General features: G+C 38.1%; 1 protein-coding gene across 2 annotated transcripts in view; it reads right to left on the reverse strand.

Annotated features, from left to right (window-relative positions):
* Window positions 1-799: 799 nt before the first annotated feature.
* The window catches only part of MTMR9 (myotubularin related protein 9), a 28,484-nt gene continuing 8,265 nt past the window's right edge, over window positions 800-21,018 (reverse strand). For both annotated transcript variants that reach the window (XM_081943784.1, XM_081943783.1), the window contains exons 5-11: window positions 19,806-19,979; window positions 17,707-17,924; window positions 14,879-15,040; window positions 13,772-13,913; window positions 5,510-5,730; window positions 3,893-4,044; window positions 800-2,512 (exon numbers count right to left, since the gene is read on the reverse strand). In XM_081943784.1, coding sequence (XP_081799910.1) covers window positions 2,334-2,512; window positions 3,893-4,044; window positions 5,510-5,730; window positions 13,772-13,913; window positions 14,879-15,040; window positions 17,707-17,924; window positions 19,806-19,979 — 1,248 coding nt within the window. In that variant the 3' untranslated portion in view covers window positions 800-2,333. The remainder of the gene's footprint in view (window positions 2,513-3,892; window positions 4,045-5,509; window positions 5,731-13,771; window positions 13,914-14,878; window positions 15,041-17,706; window positions 17,925-19,805; window positions 19,980-21,018) is intronic.

Raw genomic sequence — 21,018 nt, forward strand, 5'->3', positions numbered from 1 at the left:
CACATCACTGCCTTTGTGCAATACCCAAATGAATTTAAAAATGCATCTTTGTCGTTCTAATCTTCTAGTGGCAAATACATGAATCTGGTAAATCCAACCATTATTGATAAAGTCCTGGAACAGGCTTGCAGCTTCCAATCTATTGTGAACAGCAAAATATCACTACACTTAGAAAGATATACAGCGTAGTCGAAATTACAAGAGCTACAGACAGTACTAATTCTGAGCAGCATACCTTTAAGAAAATGAATACTGTACATTCCTGGCTCTTTCAAAAGGATTTGGGGAGAGGTGGAAGGAGCAGGTTAGGTTAGGCACAACTATCCACAATTCCAAGCCCTCCTCCCCACAAAAAAAAACCACAAAAAACAAATAAAAATAAAAACACGAGTTCTTCCTACTCCAAAATATTTAGTAAAATTAATTAAAAAGGATTATATATTTCACATTAATAATAAAATGCTGAATGCTCTATTGTTGGAGCAATCAACTATAATTACGTTGCATTTTCAGGAAGGGAACCTCTGATATTGTCAGCTAAGTTGACAGGGTGGCAAAGAATAAAATTTGTTCATTCAAGGGGGACTGCCCCTAAGAAAAAGTTTCTGATCAAAATAGGGATTTTTTTTTTAAAAAAAATCCACATCTGATCAAGAAGGGTTGCATGTTCCAAAGATTGGGAAACAGACATGTCTAGTGAGACAGATATCTAAAGGAAATGGAATAAAACAGACAGTTATTTCTTTTAAGTGGAATAGGAAAAAAAGTATTATAGAACATTCAAAGAAACACAGCAAAATACAAAGTAAGGCATTTTACTTGTAGATGTTTTAAAAAAATGAAAGCCTAGCTATATGCTTCAAAAGCCTTTGACTAAGTGGAAATTCTACAACAGAATGCAATTCTGACATATACACCTAACATTACTAATTTGTCAAAGGGTTTAACAAGTATGAGCATGCATATCACGGATACTCCCCTTTCAATGATGTTGCGAATGTGCTTTAGTTCCATAGGAATAGGACAAATCAATCCTCAGGCCAAATCGACTTAACCTGCAAGCCAAGCTGAATACAGAAGTGGATATGACATTTAAATTCTCCTACCTTCAACTTAACACACTAGCGCAAAGCTAATGATCAGAAGCTTCCAAGTTGGGCAAAGTCATTTCACTGTTTTAGTGATAATGCCTATGGATCAAAGTTACTTAGGTTTCATGCTGCTGGTGCTATATATGCATTATTTATCCATCAGTCAAGCCATTACTTTCAACCAAATAGTGCATTTTGTTAAGGAACACAAATCCATGTTTTTGAATAAATATCCAGATACAGTCTCCCCAACTGGGAAGTGATTCAATGATACAGTAAAACCATCCAAACATTACACCAGAATTGGTTATATGAGAGAAAAGCTTGCATTTAGTACAGTAGATCCTATGTATCTACAGTAGACACATTCCTATTCTGGCAAGTTAGCATTTCCACAAATAGGTCAACAAAAATAAAACATAAAAATAAGGAAAATAATTGTTCACTAGAAACAGTGAAGTGCCCATATCTTTATGGATAGCATTCCAAAATGTACCTGCCCACCAGCTGTGCAGAATCTACTTCCTGTTGAGCCAAGATATGAGGAAATGAATGTGATCAGCACCGCCTGCTCCATCTAATATGGAGGGTAGAGAAAATGCAGTAAAAAGTCTTGCTTTTTATTGGACACTTTCTCATTTTCCTTTGTGCAAGTTGCAGTGTGGAATAAGGAACACAGAAAAAAATTGTTTTAATTTATGATTGAAGGTCCTATTATCCAAGCCAAAGTTACAAGTGTCTTAAATAAGAACAAAAAAAAGAGAGTTTAGTTTGGGAAGAAAAGAATAACTTAGACTTGCCTTAACACAGTGATCCCAAAGATCATCCTTTACAAAGCCTGGAAACTTCTGACAGTATTGGCCAGAACACAAAGCTAAGGGCACCCCTATTGTAAGTGTCATTAATGTTTAGTTGTGGTTAAAAACCTGAGTGACACTGTAACCGAACACACAATTTATTAAAGATGAAACACCTCCCTGGAGGGGACAAGAAGGGAGAACAACCAGTTAAATTACAAGTTTCATCATGTAAACAAAAACAAGCACCACAATCCTAAATGGAGGTGGATGACTATAGTGCCAAATGAGGAACTCTGAAGCAAAAAAAAAAAAAAAAGTTCAACCTGATTGCACCAAAAATGAGCTTGAGCGCATGCAAGTCTTATTTGTTTAGTGCTTAGTGTGTAGAAGTGACTCGCTTATCTGGGAAGGAACACAATCTGGCCCTGTATTCTGCCAGATTTCAGGGGCTCTCGGGCATCCCATCATCCTGTGTGTTGTCATCTATCTCCAGCTCTGCCAGCTGCCGTCTTAGCATGTTGACTTTCACTTGGAGTTCCTTGTTATATTTTATGATGTTGATCATTTCTTCATAAGATTCGTCCACAAATTTGGACGATCTGTTCCAGCGAAGAAAAACTCCTGGGAGTGGGGGGGAGAGAGAGGGAGACAACAACAACAAAAGAACAGATTTCATAACAACCAGTAGTGGGGACATGGGAAAATAATTTTATTTATGCAATGCCTTCATTTCTATCAAAACACTGAATAAAAGAGTTTAAAATTTGGCAATACTGTTGGGAAGAGCAAGCCACCTACAGAACAATCAGGTGGTCCCTTCCTTCAGATTACTTTGATCTCAAATGGCTATTCCTGACAGACAAGTTGGTGGAGAAAGCTCTCCATTCAGGCAAGATACAAAAACTGAGTCACAAAGCACAAGCATCTGTGACCTGATGGATTATTAGAAGCCAGAAAAATCTTTCAATCACTTCGGCTTTGCTTTTCTCTTAACTCCCACAAAAGGAAAACCAAGCAATGCAGGCTCCACAGGGGCATCAAACTCAAGGCCCGGAGGCTGGATCCGGCCCGTGGGTTGCTTACATCTGGTCAGCGGGGCTGCCCTAGAAACAGTACGCCTGGTGCTTCTGCCAGTGAAAACGGAGTTCGGGAGGGCCGTGTGCGGCCCTCGCAGACTTTGTTTTCAGCCGTGAAATTTGGGACAACTAGGTTGCTTATTATTTTCAAGAAAGAAAAAAAGGAAATAAAACTAACTCCACTGAAAAAGCACACTGACAAATTGTGGCAATGCCATCTGAAAAAAAAATTGTATAGGCTACAAAGGATAGGTGAAAGGACAGCTGTTTGCAGCCTGTGGGCAACAGCCTCCCTATTCTGGCTTTGCAAAGATTATGAGGAAGGAGCTATTCAAATATTACCTATAGACAATAGGGCTTCAATGCAGAAAAGTGCCAATTAGATGAATTAATTCATCTAATTATTGCTATCAACATGTATTTAAGATAGATATTTAGATCTGCAAAGCCTGAAAAATTCATCTCTTACATCTGCTATATCTCAAATGGCATGAGGAACAAAGACCTTCTCATGTTGATCAGAGCAGGAGATATTATGTATAGGAGAGGAAGAAGCACTTCAGACTTTCTGATCTTAGTGGAAAAATAATAGACATACATACTTCAGCCAACCAGCCACTACTTGCTATTCATGTTTCTGGACTTTTCCCCTGAAGAACAGGGGTCCCCAAACTTGGCAACTTTAAGACTTGTGGACTTCAACTCCCAGAATTCTCCAGCCAGCTACGCTTCAATTTTGGGAATTGAAGTCCACAAGTCTTAAAGTTGCCAAGTTTGAAGACCTCTGCTGAAGAACATGTGACAGCAGCCCAATCTGGATTGAGACCATATCTGCCTGGACTCCATCTAGTGACAGATAGTTAATGCCACCCGCAAGGAAGAACAGCAGATCAGAGGCCATCAAATCTGTTTGGAGACAACGTACCTTCCCACAGCTGCAGACTTTGTGGTGCAACAGAAGGCCAAATGACTAGACTGTTGGCTTCAAAGAGAGGGTTCTTAAATCGATTGAGCTCTTCTGGTCGATTCACCCAGGACCACAAGGACATTGTCTTCTGAGACAATTTAAGCTTAGACCTGGCAAAAAATAAGTAAATATAAGGGCTCCCAATATTTTTTTGGGGAGGGGGGGGCGCACGACCAGTATTATCTGTTCTATTCACAACATTTGCAGTGGGACCTAGAGAAGAAGGGGGTTTCTTTCTATGTGGAAGAAGACTGAATTTTTTTTTTAAAAAAAGCTCTGCTACTTCTGTAACGCAAATGAAAAGAAATCATGCTTTTTCAACTTGCAAGTAATAGTATGGGAGAACAAAAACAAGATAATACAAAAAAAATTAAAAGATTCTAGCTAGTAAACTCAGTCCTGGAGAAACTGTAAAGTAGGTGCTTCTGTACTAAAACATTAAAAAGAAAAAAATATGCAGGATATTCTGTATATTGTCAAAAAAAGGCCTATATAACTGTTCTAGAGAAAACAAAAGTCAAAGGATAAAGAAAATATGCATTTACTATACATGTATTCTTGATATTCCTTGAAAATATAAACTCTGTTTTCAGTTTAAGTTTTATCGTTATAAATGCAAGATCCCCCTTGCTGCCAGAAACATGAACACATTATGGGATTTCAAAGTGATCTTTGAAACACAACCATGAAATATTTGTAATAAATTCAAAGTAAACACAGAGGCACCACTGCTGATTAGAGGACAAACATATACATTAAGTAAGGAGGATATACTCACTGCTAAGCTAGATTACCAATTCATCATTGTGGTTCTTAGATCTTTAAATATTCAGGCAAACTTTCTAAACCTGATATCCAGAGTTTCTTTAACTGAAAGTTGGAAAACATTTTACTATTCATAGGCTACACTCCTCCCAGGAGCTGATGTGGACAAGATTATGAAATATTGTCCTGAAAGCAAATGGAGAAGGCCCAGATTTTTATAATTTTGTTCCTATGTTTTGGGGTTGTGGTTCTGTTTTTTTGCTTGCTTTACATATTATGTCTATCAGCAAGAAACGATCTTTTATTTCGCACCCAAATTCCACCAGTGTGATTCTGGAAACTATTGTGAGCTTCGTGTTACATGGTTAAATGCAATTGTGTTAAAAATAGTGCTGGAATAGCTATTCCTGCTATTGTCTCCTTTGGGATCACAGCTGGGTCAGAGCTGCCCTGCTCTATCAGCCTTTGAAAGCTCAAAAAAGATCCCCATCATCTTCCAAAACACTATTCATTCAGTGTATGTTCTGCCATATTTGTGTCATGTCTTCCCACATATGGAAAGAGACCAATAAGGGACAGGCTTGAGGAGTGGGAAGACTTCGAGAAACCTGCACAGCCATTTCTGAATGAACAGATAGATGAACTAATCCCAATTTGATAAATGGCATAGCTCAAGTGCAAACATCAAGTCTTTTAAATTATTAGCCAAGAGTCCCCATAATTTTAATAGTAATGACATTAATACTGCCTTACATGAACCGTCATATTGTTTAGCCTGCAAGAAACTCAGAAAAAAATATGTTCATCTACCTTTCATTTTCATTGTTACCCAGGAAAGTTCCAAACTGAGAGGCGTAAGAATGTTCAAAGAGCATGATGAGAAAATGATAGTTGAACTCAAAGGAGCAAGGAAACTGACGAAGGATCTGCCAGACGCAATCCAAGAAAAGGAGGAATACAGGAGCCTCCCATTTCTGCTTGCTATTTGAATAAGCTGATTGGGCACAGCGCTGTTGAAATGGGTGGCCAGCCTGTAACGTAATTGCATAAAAATATATACATTATATATTTAGACAAAATAATCGTGTACTTGGTTGTAAGAAATCTTTTGGGATTCAAATTCTCCTTTTATGAAATAATGACCAATATTAGTAAAGATTTATACTGCGTTGCATAAAAACATATTACAATATAGAATTATAGAGTTGGAAGGTGCTGGCTAGGCCATCAAGTTCAACCTTTGCTTAGCACAGAAACACAACTGATGAACAGCTCTCCTACTGGTGAGGCATTTAGTAAAAAGGGGACTCTTGTAACAGTTGAGTTGTTTTATTGATAGAAAGTGTTCCTTTTTAGTATTCAATGGAAGCTGTCCTTTCCTTATCTAAATCCACTGGGATGTTAGAGTTAAGTTTATTTATTTAAATTTATTGGCCACACAAGTTTAATGGACTCTAAGCTGCGTACAAAACCAGAAGAAAACATAAAAACAGCTAACAGATTAAATCAGGTGGACAGCCTAGACTAAAATGAACTAATAAACAACAAAGTCAACAAAACAAATCAGGGGTCTTAAACAACACACATCAACTCCAGAATCCATTCTCGGTTGGTCACCGGGATCAGAGGTTTAGTTTTTCACTTAAAAAAACAACATAGTTAACAGCTCCAGTTCAACGCCAGGCCTGTGACCAAACCAGGTTTTCAAAGCTTTCTAGAATTCTAAGATAAAATGTGCCATGTCTGCAGGTATATTGTTTCAGATTGTATGGACAACAACAGAAAAGACATCCCAAAATATCAATGTTTAATAGAGGAATCTGAAGCACATCTACTCTGCTGGAACATGCTAGGTTGGGCAGAAACAGAGATAAGCAATCGCTTAGATATTTAGGCCCTATGCCATAGAGAGCTTTGGAGGTAATACTCAGCACTTTGAGTTGTACTTGGAAGCCAACTGGCAGTCCAGTGCAACTTATGTACCAGTAGTGACATGTGGGTGCATTGAGAGATACCTCTTATTGCTCACACATTTCATTTTGAAGCAGCTGTAGCCTCTGACTGATCTTCAAGGGCAGCCTCATGTACAGTGCATTGTAATAATTCAATTGTGAGATGACCACGGTATGAGTAACCATCTGAAGAGTCTCCTGATCAAGGACACAACTGGTGCAGATGATGAGCCTGCAAAAAGGCCTTCATGGCAGTAGCTTCAAGTCTAGAAAAAACTTTCTGGAAGTTCTGGGGGGCACCTGCACTTTCAAAATGTTTGCAGCCACTTGTTCCCTCCACTCAGTTGATTGACAATTAAAAATCTTTAGTAGATGTTTGCAGAAAGATCTTTTCAAATGTTAAGAGCTGGTATCAGGCACATTTGGAACCAGCCATTTCCAGACTCTTGACAGACAGTATTTAAGTAAGTGATAAATGATACTCTTAAGGAAAGTAATTAGGGAATTAATAAATAAAGGCAACAAAAAATTCACAAACAGGGACTGGAAAATTATAACATTCTACTATTATTTCCCCAATATTTGGTGTAATATCTGACTTTTTAGATTGAGATAAGCAACACTCAAAATTGGTAACCATTCATAATTCCACGAATTTGTCTAGTTTTCTTTTAAAATTTTCTAAACCAGTGTCCACTATCAATCCAATGACATAAGATCTCCATTATTTAATTATGTTGTATTAAAAAAAAGATTTCCTTTTTATCAATTTACCTTCATTTAGTTTCAATGTATGACCCTGAGTTCCAGCATTATGACAGAGAGGGAAAAATCTACCTCATGCCTTTCTATGTCTTTATTATATACTGTATTTTTCTTATTCCCTTTGCATCAAGGCTTACCATTAAGTTGTAATGATTAAGGAGCTGAACTAGTCTGGACAACTCACACAAATTCAAGAGATGATTTGGAGCCAATCACTATTTGCAAGTTAACCTACTTCCCAGTTTATTACTGTGGAGAAAAAAAACCATAGGCAGAAATGATATTTATATTGTCTTGAATTCCTACAAGGAAAGGCAGGACATTAACTAACCAATATATTAGCTTCCAATATATTAGCTAAATCATGGGTGTCAAACTCACGGCGTCATGTTGCTGTCATGTAATGTATCGTGACATTTTCCCCCTTTGTGGAGCTGAGGTAGTGCAAGGCCTGTGCATGACACATCCAGCCTGGGCTGCCAGTTTGACACCCCTATTCTAAATGCTATCATTTCTTTTCCCAAAACTTCTTCTAATCTCCTGATTACTTCGGTTCAGGCCGGTTCACCTGAACCAGTAGTAAAAAATGCTACCAGTTCGCCCGAACCGGTAGTAAAAAAATGCTACCAGTTCAGATGAACTGGTAGCTGTGTGACAATCAGCAGTACTGTGCGATTTATATTAGCTAAAAAATCGTGTGGCAGAGTTGATTATCGCAAAGCTGATCGTCAGAACCTTTTTTAAAAGCATTTTTTACTACCGGTTCAGGCATGATATTAGGGCTGCCTTCTCCAAACAAATGGTCTCAAAGTAACATTGAAGGATAGCTTCCATTATCTCCAGCCAATATACAAATTGGAAGGCACTGGAAGAGGAAGGCTGGACACTGTACTACTAATTCAAATCTTCCCACTCCCCAAAAAACTATGCATCTAGGCAGACATTGAAACAACTTATTGATCAACAGGATGTGTTCTTCACTGGTTTCATTACCAAATGATTAGAAAATACAGATTCATGGAAGACTTTGCTATCAGGACAAAGTAGTACATGGAATCTATAAATATGCAAACCTATTCTTTAGAATATATATTGCTCCAGGCAAACGGCACAGGATTCTTTTTTTTTCTTTGCACCCTTCCTGTGAGTTTCTCAGAGACATAATTTTCAAAGGCTCAGAGAAAGTCATATTTGAAAATAAGATGCTGAATTGATCTGATTCAGGATCCAATCTAAGTTGGTCACCGGGACCAGAGGTTTTGCCTTCCAAGCTTTCAGACTCATGCTAGAGACATTCTTCAGGGAACTTTTCATCCTCACACAATAAAAAAAGATGTTGAGACTCTAGAAAGAGTGCAGAGAAGAGCAACCGAGATGATTAGGGGACTGGAGACTAAAACATACAATGAATGGTTGTAGGAACTGGACATGACTAGTCTAGTGAATAGAAGGACCAGGGGAGACATTATAGCAGTGTTCCAATATTTGAGGGGCTGCCACAGAGAGGAGGGGATCAAGCTATTTTCCAAAACTGAATGAGAGATTCAACCAGGAAATAAGGGGAAAATTTTCTGACAGAGAGCGCAATCCACCAATGGAACAACTTGCCTTCAGAAGTTGTGGGAGCTTCATCACTGGAAGCTTTCAAGAAGAGACTGGACTGCTATCTGGCAGAAATGGTATAGGGTCTCCTGCTTGGGCAGAGGGTTAAACTAGATGACCTACAAGGTCTCTTCCAACTCTATTAATCTGAGCAGCTCACTAGCAGAGTGTGTGCTGTTTTGTGTGCAGTATTTAAAGTGCCTGTTGTAAATGGCTTTTTAGATGTTAATTGGGGCGTGTTGATGGCTGGCTTTTAGCTGTCCTTCGCTAGTGTTGCCCAGCCCTCGCCTTCTAAGTACTTGATAGGCTGGTGATAAATCAGCACTCCTGTTGATTGATAAGGAGCCTGTTTCCCAGGCTTCAATCACTTCCCTGGCTGTTTTTGTGCCTGCTTGTCCAACAACTTTAGTAGCTGCAAAATTGAATGTGTGTCCTTGTTCATTGCAGTGTGAGGCTACCAATGAATTCAGGTCTCCTCCTCTGAATGCTCACTTGTGTTCTTGCAATCTGGTGGTTAGTTTCCTCCCCATCTGTCCTACACAGTCACCAGGGCAATCCATGCAGGGACAATCTATGTGGGCAATCCATGATCTGATTCAGTAGAGTTGTTCTTAGTCTTAAATGGTCAGTTCTGCCTATTTATCCTAACATGGCTTACAATTTTAAGATACTTTTCCTCTTCTACTTTTGTGGAGCATCTTGTATTAACTGTCCACCTGTTTTCCTGATAATGTCTGACAGAGTATATAAATAGAACAGACACATGAATATGTCTCACATGGCTCTCTCTGCAAGCTGCTGTGAGGCTTCAAGCCAATAGCAGCAAATTGCCAGTTCTCTTTGAAAGGAAGCCACCACATGAACTCATATTTGAGTCACAGTATATTCCTACCACCTACGGCCCCATGGTGAACTATATCTTGAATGAGCGCACAGGAGATGCAGCCATGTGCAAAATTGCCAAGAGTATAGGAGAGAGATAGCTGAAATATTAAACAATTGCATGGCCACAAATTCCTCCATTTTCTTATGAATATGATTTAATAAGCTCTGGTTTGTTGCTAGAAACTTTCAAATAACTATTAATTGAACAATGAAATAGGAGTTCCTTCTCATATTACATTCTTCTCATCTAGATTCTCATCTCATCTACAGAGGAATTATTGAGTCTGTCATCTGCACCTCTATAACTGTCTGGTTTGGTTCTGCAATCCAACAAAACAGACCCAGACTTCAGAGGATAATTAGAACTGCAGAGAAAACAATTACTACCAACCTGCCTTTCATTGAGGACCTGTATACTGCATGAGTTAAAAAGAGGGTCATGAAAATATTTACAAACCCCTTGCATCCTGGACATAAATTGTTTCAACTCCTACCCTCAAAACGACACTATAGAGCACTGCACACCAAGACAACTAGACACAAGAACAGTTTTTTCCTGAACGCCATCACTCTGCTAAACAAATAATTCCCTCAACGCTGTCAAACTAAGGCTGCATTACTATTACTATTAGTCTTCTCATCGTTCCTATCATCCATCTCCTCCCACTTACGACTGCATGACTGTAACTTTGCTGCTTGTATCTTTATGACTTATATTGATATTGATTGTTTCCTGTTTGCTTATTTGTACCCTATGATTATCACTAAGTATTGTACCTTACGATTCTTGACGAATGTATCTTGTCTTTGTACACTGAGAGCATGTGCACCAAAGACAAATTCCTTGTGTGTCCAATCACACTTGGCCAATAAAGAATTCTATTCTGTTCTGTTCTGTTCTACTCTACTCTACTCAACTCAACTCTACTCTGTATGAGTTAAAAGAAGAGTTATAGGGTCAAGGTTGTATCCTTGATAGAATAGACACCAAACTAAAGACAAACTAAAGAATAGACACTAAAGCATAAGAAGTAGACTTAATAATCCCTATTGAGGAAAGGCAAAGATGGACTTGTAAAAAAGAAGTGTTACATTTCCCAGTTAAAATTAATCCCTTCACAGTCTTTGGGAATCTGAAGATTCTTGAACACACTGGATAGATTTCAAAGCACAATGGTTAGAATTCTGCTGAGGCTCCGTGAAATGGTAAGATGAGAAAGATCCCTGAATGATTGCTCCCGGGTGTCCTCTCTGCTTACAGGAAGCATTTTAGTTTACTCTGGTGTCTATAGCAATGATGCAAACTAACAGACAACTGTAGCACAGATGGTTAAATTTAGCAGCAAATTTATGTGAGCACAATCTCTCTACATGTAGTGATGGCAGAGCTTAGTTTTCTACCATCACTGTATCACCAGTAAATGGCCAACACAATTTTCTCAGGCAGAAGGATGGACTGTACAAGGTAAGTCCAGTAGCAGATTCAACTGAACAATTAAACACTTGTGATACATTTGTAAAACATTTCAAGGATTAGATTTTTCACCCCGACCCAAAACAAGGTGCAAAAATAGCTGTTTGCTACAGATGGCTGACTTAAAATTGCTAGCAAAATCAAAAGAAGAACTTGAATTTCTACTGAACACTGTTCATGCATTCAGTGATGACACAGAAATGCAATTCAGTCTAGCCAAATGTGCAACTTCAGTGATTAAAGAAGGCAACGTTTTTGATGTACTACAGCCAATGAGTAGAAATGACAACTAGCACCTAAAGAATTCCATTATTTAAGATTAATGGAGGCCTCCAGCTTACTACATGAGCAAGTTGAAAAGAATGCTAATTATATAAAATGAATTTGAAAAATGTAGAAAACAACATTAAATGCATGGAACATAATTAAAGCCATAAATACTTTGGAGGATCCAATTAATTGATATGCTGCAGGTAAAATTGAGTAATACAAGCTGAATTAGATGTACTTTACAAAAAAAAACAAGAGCATTAATTATGATGAATCATACTATCCATCCATAAAGCAGTTGACAGGCTGTACGTCACCAGAAGTAAAAAAAAAAAGGGGGGGGGGTTTAAAAAAAGTAAAATAGAGGAAAAACATAAACATAAATTGAATGATTGCATCACACATAGTATGGAATTACTACTGGTTCAAGTTTGCAAAGAAAAACTACAGAAGTTACAAAATCAAAAGAAGATTATGAAAAGAAAACTAAAAGTTGAATTAATGCCTACAAATATATACCTCTTTATGGACAATATATGCATTTTTCCCCTTTCAATGATCTAGTAACCGGTTTAGGGGTGGAGTCGAGGCAACTGAATGTAATTGAGTGTTTACTGACCAGATGCCTTTCCTGTCACCTATGTGGAGCTCATAGCAGATATTTTCATTTTGTACTGAGACAGAGAAATATCTGCCACTACCTAGGATCGAACTCACAGCCTCCTAATTGTGAGGTAAGAACTCCACCTCTAAGCAAGCATACTACTTGGTCAATATGCACATGACAATGAAGGAAAATCAGATCAAAAATTTAGCAGCAGTTGCTGAAAATTGAAATTATTAAATGAAACTGTTAGATCTGGTGGGGTTGGTATGGATATTATTATTGCTGTACTACAGTTATAAAATTATTGTAAGTATATACAAAGTTCTAAGCAAGGTGGTTTTTTGCAAAGTCAGTGATATCAAATTTAAAATGTCCAAATATTTGGTGAATCTTTGGTATGATTTTAAAAGCTCCAATTGCTATAAAGTTATAGTTGGCATTTTCCTCTAAAGTCTTTCAATTAAATTTGATTACTTTTTCTATTTGATTTTCATCAGTTTGACTCCCCTGATATTACTATATCTATGAACCACATCTTTTTCTTTTCATTAATAGCAATGTTTGTTATGTTTCAGGTGTCTGTTGAATTGTGTTTTAAAAAACTGCATGTTAGCCCCCTATTCTTCAAATAAATTTTTTACCATGCTAATTGACTACATATTCAATCTCTATCCCTCTAGACAATTACTCTGCAGCTATCAAATTTTCCAAATGGAAAATGCTGAATACACACAGGCTAATCCTGAATATATTTAACTTGCACGTAAAACCCAATTTTATATAACTGTTCTTTTTCCAAATACATATGAACAGATTACTGCTTTAGCTTTGTATAATCTTATTTGCTGATTATCCAGATAGAAAAGCAAACAAACCCTGGAGTAAATAACAATTTAAGGTTTCTATTACTTCCCTCAGTTTTTAAAGGCTTTGTTACATACCAAAATGTTTTATTAGATTGGGCTAACAGCCGGCTTATTCTAATACAATTACACATTTCAAAATAAGAGGAGAATTGCTGATTTAAATTCACTCTAGTTTACAATTCTTTCATCCAAAATTAAAATGGTTCATCTGTATAACACACCTGGAGTGTATTATGGATATCTTGTTGAGTTGAGGGAGGACTACTATCCACAGATCTGCCTTCCCAGGTTTTCAATCTCTTAGCAACCTTGAGTTTAGAGCCAGGAGTGTAGAATTAAGGATCTTACAGTAAAATTTGTATGTAATCAGGTATCTTGTTCTTGAGGTAACGAAATGCAAATATCTGCATGTTAACTTGGATTACTGGGCATCGTCTGATGTATTTTATTTTGATTGTCATTAGCAGCCTAGATTCTGGAACAATTTTGCAACATAAAATGTGATAAACAAACACATCTATATAATTTGCCCATGGGTGATTCTTGGTAAGATGTTATTATTTGCACAAATTAGGAAATGAATGATGTTCAGCATTTCAGAGATGAAGATACAACAAAAAGTTTTGCTGGTGAAAACATAGCAGCTCATACCTGACGCCATTCTCTCTCAATCAGAGCTTCAAAGCCACGAATGGTCCTGCATCTGGGATCCAAAATGATTTGAGCCAGGGAAGTCACCTGTAGTGTTGAATCAGTGCCCTCTGTTCCATGAATCAAGACAGATGCCCCTTCCCTAGGAAAGAAAACATATTTCAACAAAAGGAACTGCTTAATGAGCTGATCATGTATCACCCATACAGCAAAAGAAGATTAAAAAGAAAAAAACAGAGAAACTGGTTCAGCTCACGACTCTGCCTCAAAACTCAAGAACTGAAACTTCCATTCTCCCTCTTTCTCCTATCTATCTATCATCTATCTATCTATCTACCTATCTATCTATCTATCTATCTATCTATCATCTACCCATCCATCCATCCATCCATCTATCCATCCATCCATCTATAAGTACTTTCCAGAGTCAACTAACTAGTCAATGCTACCAATATTAGAGGGGACCCAGATTTGACCAAGGAGAGTTTATTATTGGTCTATTCCAGACCAACTGATGGAAAATCAGAATGGGAGGAAAGCATTTTTGGCTTCATTGGAGAAATTTGATTTTAGTGCCAGGTTTTTCTGTTTACTGTTTTCTGTTCTTGTTCTTTGTAGATATGGTTTTATCTTTCAATTGTGAGCCATCCAGAATGTGGTTTTAAGATGGATAGCCATATTTGAACTATGGTGCTGGAGAAGACTCCTGCGAATGCCTTGGACTGCAAGGTAATCAAACCAATTAGTCCTAGAGGAGATCAACCCTGACTGCTCTTTAGAAGGCCAGATTCTGAAGATGAAACTCAAATACTTTGGCCACCTAATGAGAAGGAAGGGCTCACTGGAGAAGAGCCTAATGTTGGGAAAGATTGAGGGCAAAAGAAGAAGGGGACGACAGACAATGAGGTGGCTGGATGGAGTCACCAAAGCAATAGGCATGAGCTTAAATGGACTCCAGAGGATAGTAGAGGACAGGAAGGCCTGGAGGAACGTTCTCCATGGGGTCGCAATGGGTCAGACACGACTTCGCAACTAACAACAACAACAAGCCATATTAATGTTTTAAATAAATAATAAATAAACTGAAACAGATGCCTGAATGTTTACCTATCAATGCACTGGGCAGCCAAGCATGCTGTGGTCAGGATTTCCTTGATGTGGGTCAGCCAGTTTGAAGCCTCTAACTTACTTAGCCAGCGATCCATATTATGAGACTGGTCATTACAGGCCTCCACAAGCTTGATGAGACTCTCTTGCAGAATATTGTATCTATAAGCACATTAGGAAGAAAGGGGGACAAACATGAAAGCAACCTTACATCCATGTCACACACTTTTATTATCACAATGGGAATACCTTTTGTATTTCCTACATTCAAGTGGTCAATTTTAAGAGATAGATATTGGACTCTAAATACCATACAATTCCAACATTAGAACTTTTGCAAACTATGAGTCAAGCCTCATATCCTGCTAGAGGACTTCAGAGAGAATAGTACAAAATCAAATAAAACTTGATGTGGCAGCTGAAGTACCTATTTTTGCTTTGTACATATAGCTTGGTTGATACAAAATTAGTCTCTGGGGAAGAGAAGGAGCCATTTATCAATGGAATAATTTTTTTTCATACCAAGAGAGGTGGGAGATTCCAACACTGTTAGCATTAACCATTTAAATATGAGCCAGCAGTGTGCAGCAGCAGCCAAAAAAGCCAACACAGTTCTAGGCTGCATAAATAGAGGGATAGAATCAAGATCACTTGAAGTGTTAATACCACTTTATAATGCCTTGGTAAGGCCACACTTGGAATACTGCATTTAGTTCTGGTCGCCACGATGTAGAAAACTGTGGAGACTCTGGAGAAAGTGCAGAGAAGAGCAACAAAGATGATTAGGGGACTGGAGACTAAAACATATGAAGAACGGTTGCAGGAACTGGGTATGTTTAGCTTAAGAGAAAGAAGGACTAGGGGAGACATGATAGCAGTGTTCCAATATCTCAGGGGTTGCCACAAAGAAGAGGGAGTCAAGCTATTCTCCAAGGCACCTGAGGGTAGAACAAGAAGCAATGGGTGGAAACTAATCAAGGAGAGAAGCAACTTAGAACTGAGGAGAAATTTCCTGACAGTTAGAACAATTAATCAGTGGAACAGCTTGCCTCCAGAAGTTGTGAAAGCCCCAACACTGGAAGTCTTTAAGAAGATGTTGGATAGCCATTTGTCTGAAATGGTATAGGGTTTCCTGCCTAGGCAGGGGGTTGGACTAGAAGACCTCCAAGGTCCTTCCAACTCTACTATTGCATTGTATTATTATAGCAGCAAATTAACATACTCTGCCTTTCATTTTGAGATTAAGCCCTGTGCATTCTTGGTTTGATTTTTGTTATTTTTTTACATTTGTATCAGCATGCAGTTATTTCTTATTATTGTACATTGCATGGAAACTTTCTGTCGCTCAAAGTATTCTGAAAAAGCATAATGCATATTGCTGCTCGACATGAGAGGTGGAAGCTATATTACAGTTGAAATACTGTGACTCATTATCTCACCACTGATCCTAATTGCTCTTCAAGGAACCAATACGCAATAATAGGGGTGCCAAATTCAGAAAAAATGCATCTTGATTGCAGCTACAGGCATTCTGCTACCACAAAAATGAAGCATGAAGAGAGAGACAAATATAGCAAAGAATAGGAGATGCAAATCTCTCCCTTAAATAAGTAGGATTGTCAAGCAAATTCTGTATGCTATAAATCCTGGATTTTAACAGAAACCTCCCCCCCCCCTTTTTCCCATATATATTTCTACTGAGACATGAAGCTGCAGGAAATATTGAGCTTTTTAAATGGCAATCTGAACACCTCTTGCTGATAGGCCTTTATTTATAACAGTGAATTAAATTCAGGACCTTATTCTTTTGAACTGTAATTCTTACAGAAAATGGAACACCTATTGTTGTGAACAATGAATTAAAAAGAAAAGATTATCTGTACCGCTTTTTTTTCAATGTTAAATGGAAAAAAATAGTGCACAATGAATATGTAATAAATGAAATACAATGGTTAAATGGATTAAACATAACAGAAAGCTTCCATTGAACTTCACACACATTTCCTTCAAACAACACAAAAAGAATATACCCCTGATTCTAAAACCACCATGAGTTGGGAAGCCAAATAAATTTCCTAAATAAATAATAAAGAATAAACACACATACACACAGAAAGACATACATTAATAAATAAAATAAAATAAAAGCATGAAAATATAGGCACAATGTGCTCCCTACAGCATTTGGAGATTGCTTCAAAAATCTCTCATTTGTTTAAAACAAAACAAAACAGATCTGCTGCTTAAGAAAATACAAACCTTTCTTGTATTACCCTGTTTCCCCGAAAAGAAGACCTCCCCAAATAATAAAAAGCCCAATTGGGCTTTTGAGCGCATGCACTAAAATAAGCCCTTCCCCCAAAATAAGCCCTCCCTGAAAATATTGCAACACAGCAGCAGCCATGAGTTGACCATGCTCGCCGCCTCCTGCACCTCCAAAATAATAAGACCTCCCCGAAAATAAGGCCAAGTGCTTATTTCGAGGGGCAAAAGAAAATAAGATCCTGTCTTATTTTCGGGGAAACACGGTAAAAACTCTGGCGCCTAACCAGTGGTGGGATTCAAATAATTTAACAACCAGTTCTCTGCGCTAATGATTTCTTCCAACAATCAGTTCACCAAACTGCTCAGAAACTTAATAGCTGCTTCTCCTGAAGTGGTGTGAACTGGCTGAATCCCACCACTGCAACTGGTTCATCTGGATGTCTCAAATCTCCTAAATTCCATATGCTAAACTACGGGGTGGGAGTGGGAAGGTGGGGAGAGATTCTAAAATAAAATAAAATAAAATTTCTTGAAAGAAAGTCTTTTTCATAGAGGAAACTCACCGCTCAATGGATTTGTGAATCCTTCTCCACTGAGGATAATGAACTTCTTGTTCAAAGCCTCCACCTTTGGCCCGGGCTTGCTGAGCGACATTCAGAGATCGTGTATCAATGATATAGCCACGCTTGCCTGCCCTCAGAGTGGCATTGATCAGCTTCTCATCCTCCTTACAACGCCTCCCATTAGTACCTGTAAGCGGTTGGCTACTGCGCATTATCACCTAGAAGGACCAACAAACTGTAGTAAGGCTATGTACACAGATAAGACTTCTGTAGTATAAAAGCCAATGTAGCATTAAAGGTATTCTATGATTCCATGGGAGAAAATGTTCACCATTCTGGAATAACTGATTGTCATCCCTTCCAGGCAAACCAGACAGGAAAAACAAGATGACCTAATTCTATTTTACTGAAGACTGCATTAAAAGATCCTTGAAGTCTGAAGGTCTTTACTTTTACTTATTTTATCCATTAGAGGAAATTAAAAGACGCTTGCTCCTGGGGAGGAAAGCTGTGGCAAATATAGACAGCATATTAAAAAGCAGAGACATCACCCAGCCAACAAAAGTGCGTATAGGCAAGGCTATGGTTTTCCCAGTTGCAATGGATGGCTGTGAAAGTTGGACCATAAGAAAGGCTGAGCGCCAAAGAATTGAGGCCTTTACATTATGGTACTGGGGGAAGACTCCTGCGAGTCCCTTGGACTGCAAGACAATCAAACCGGTCAGTCCTTGAGATCAATCCTGACTGCTCCTTAGAAGGCCAGATCCTGAAGATGAAGCTCAAATACTTTGGCCACCTAATGAGAAGGAAGGACTCACTGGAGATGAGCCCAATGCTGGGAAAGACTGAGGGCAAAAGAAGAAAAAGACTAGAGAATGAGGTGACTGGATGGAGTCACCGAAGCAGAAGGTGTGAGCTTAAATAGACTCCAGAGGATGGTAGAGGACAGAAAGGCCTGGAGGAACATTGTCCATGGGGTCACGATGGGTCAGACATGACTTCGCAACTAACAACAACAACATCCATTAGAGTGGGCCCTTCCTAAGTTTCTTTCTCTGATTGCTAAGTGATGGGCGCTCCTGCTTCTATTTGTCTGATTATTTCCTAGACAACCTCACTTTCCCTTTTCCCTCAAAGTCATTCATGTATTCTATTATACTGCCATAATAAATAAGGTATGAACATTTCACCTGACAATTCAAATGTTCAATATTGCCCTGAATAAAAGTGGAATGAAAGCTGATACATATATATCCAGGATATAATTCTATGTTTCAAGTGAGAACAATTTTATGCTGATTTTCAAAGACATGAGTAAAAAGAAAAAGAAAAAAGAAATACAAAAGTGGTTAGTATATTTTCTGCAAATATTAGGACAGGAGTATAAAAATTAGCATTTATGTCTAAGTGTGAAGCCCATTTCCAACCCATCTCCCTTTCTGAAGAAGTGTGTAATTTTAATATAACAATTCTTATTTGAATACAGCTGATAGACAGCCTCTAGGAACACACAACAGAAGAATATGGATGTTCAAACATCTCTTCTCATGAAGGGGCAGCATTTTATGCTTTTCTATTGGAATGCACCCACAGTACTCTTAAGATCTCAACATACTTCTCTCAAAAAGACATGTTCCTTTGGGATTCATAGTTATAACAGGAAAACAGAATGATGCTTGTTCAGCTTCCCAAAAGCTATTGAATGTACAGCCTCATTCTCTATTAATATTATGAGAAAAAATTAAAAGTGAAAGAACCAACTACTATAACCTATTGTAAAAAGGAAATAATTTCTACATCTTTGGGGATTATTTATATCATTGGGAGCATTTAGTTAATGTAACCACTAGATTCTCAGACTGCTAATTGATTTTTCAGGACCTTTCCTAATCATTTATCAAGTTCTTCAGATAATCGGACCTTTCTTAATCATATATAAACCTATTCAGATAATCGTCTCTTCCTGCTACCCCAAAATGCTCAAGCTTCCAGTACAACAATTTCAATTATGGTATTTAACTACTGCAATATACATACATTTTTAATATGTAGTTAACACAAAGAAAACACATGCCTTGTAATCTAAGTGTCCAACTCACCATCCCATTTTTCTTGTGATAATAGCTGAGTACTGGGAAGCGTCCACCATGGCGAAAAGTGGCAACCTTGCATAAAGATTCATCATCAATTGATTTAGGGACAGTGATAACAGCTGGGTAAGAAGGGCAGACTGAGAAATCTTTGTTGATGTAACTCAACCGCCATTCATTTGTCTAGGAAAGAATACTATGCATGTAAGAATCCACCAAGCTTAATTTGATCTACTTTCTCTTTTTTTAAATCAAAAAATTAATTTGGCTTCGGAATCACTTTGCAACTTTACAAAATAAATCTTTACATGAACATCCATTCACATTTTGCCTAAAATTACCTTTGTGTATTTAATTTAAGCTATTCAAAGTCTTTGAATATATCTCGAATTAAGAACTACATGATAAATGCAGAAAGCTGAGAATATTTATTAATTTGATTTTTATGTTGCCCAACTCTAACCAACCTTTAGCTACATTGACAGCCAACCTAATCATTGCAATCCTAGTGTGGGAACAATCAGGGGACCCTCTGGGGTTCATGGAGACTGGGAGTTGTACGTATCTGGGGGGAAGTATGCTATTCCAGAGGGCAGGGGTTGCAACAGAGAAGACATGCTTCCTCGGTTCCACAAGATGGCAGCATTTTATAGAAGGGACTTGGAGGGCATCCACTTTACCCAAATGTACTAATGGGGCAAAAACAACTGGATGGGGATTGTCTCTCAGATTACTAGACCCTGTGCCATGCACGGCTTTATAGGAGATGTCTAGCACCTTAAGTTACACCTGGAAGCTGACTGGCTACCAATGCAATACCTGACCTATGTTTAAAGCCATCCAAAACTTCCACCATCCCCTTTACCCAAACAGTGGCTTCATTCCCTTTTCATTCTAAACTGGGGTAATAAAATACAATTGTCATGTTCACATTAAGGACGATGGCCAACCCATTAATCTTATTTTGGCACAACATGATGCCCTGGTGCCCAGGACATTTAATGTGAGGTACATGCCATAGCAGCAATGCAAACCTAGAGACCACAACTACTATCTGTAATGCTATAACTGCCATTTAAAATGACTGATAAAAGAGAGATTCTCATTCCATAGCAAATGTCCCTGGGTGGCATGATCCAGTTGGCATTACTCTAGAAGCCCCTTCCCCTTCTCCCCGCCAAGTTTATATAGTTTATTTCTTTTCTTTTATAAAAAACATGTA

The sequence above is a fragment of the Natrix helvetica genome, assembly GCF_964273705.1.
Source record: "Natrix helvetica genome assembly, chromosome: 2".
NCBI classification, from domain to species: Eukaryota; Metazoa; Chordata; class Lepidosauria; order Squamata; family Natricidae; genus Natrix; species Natrix helvetica.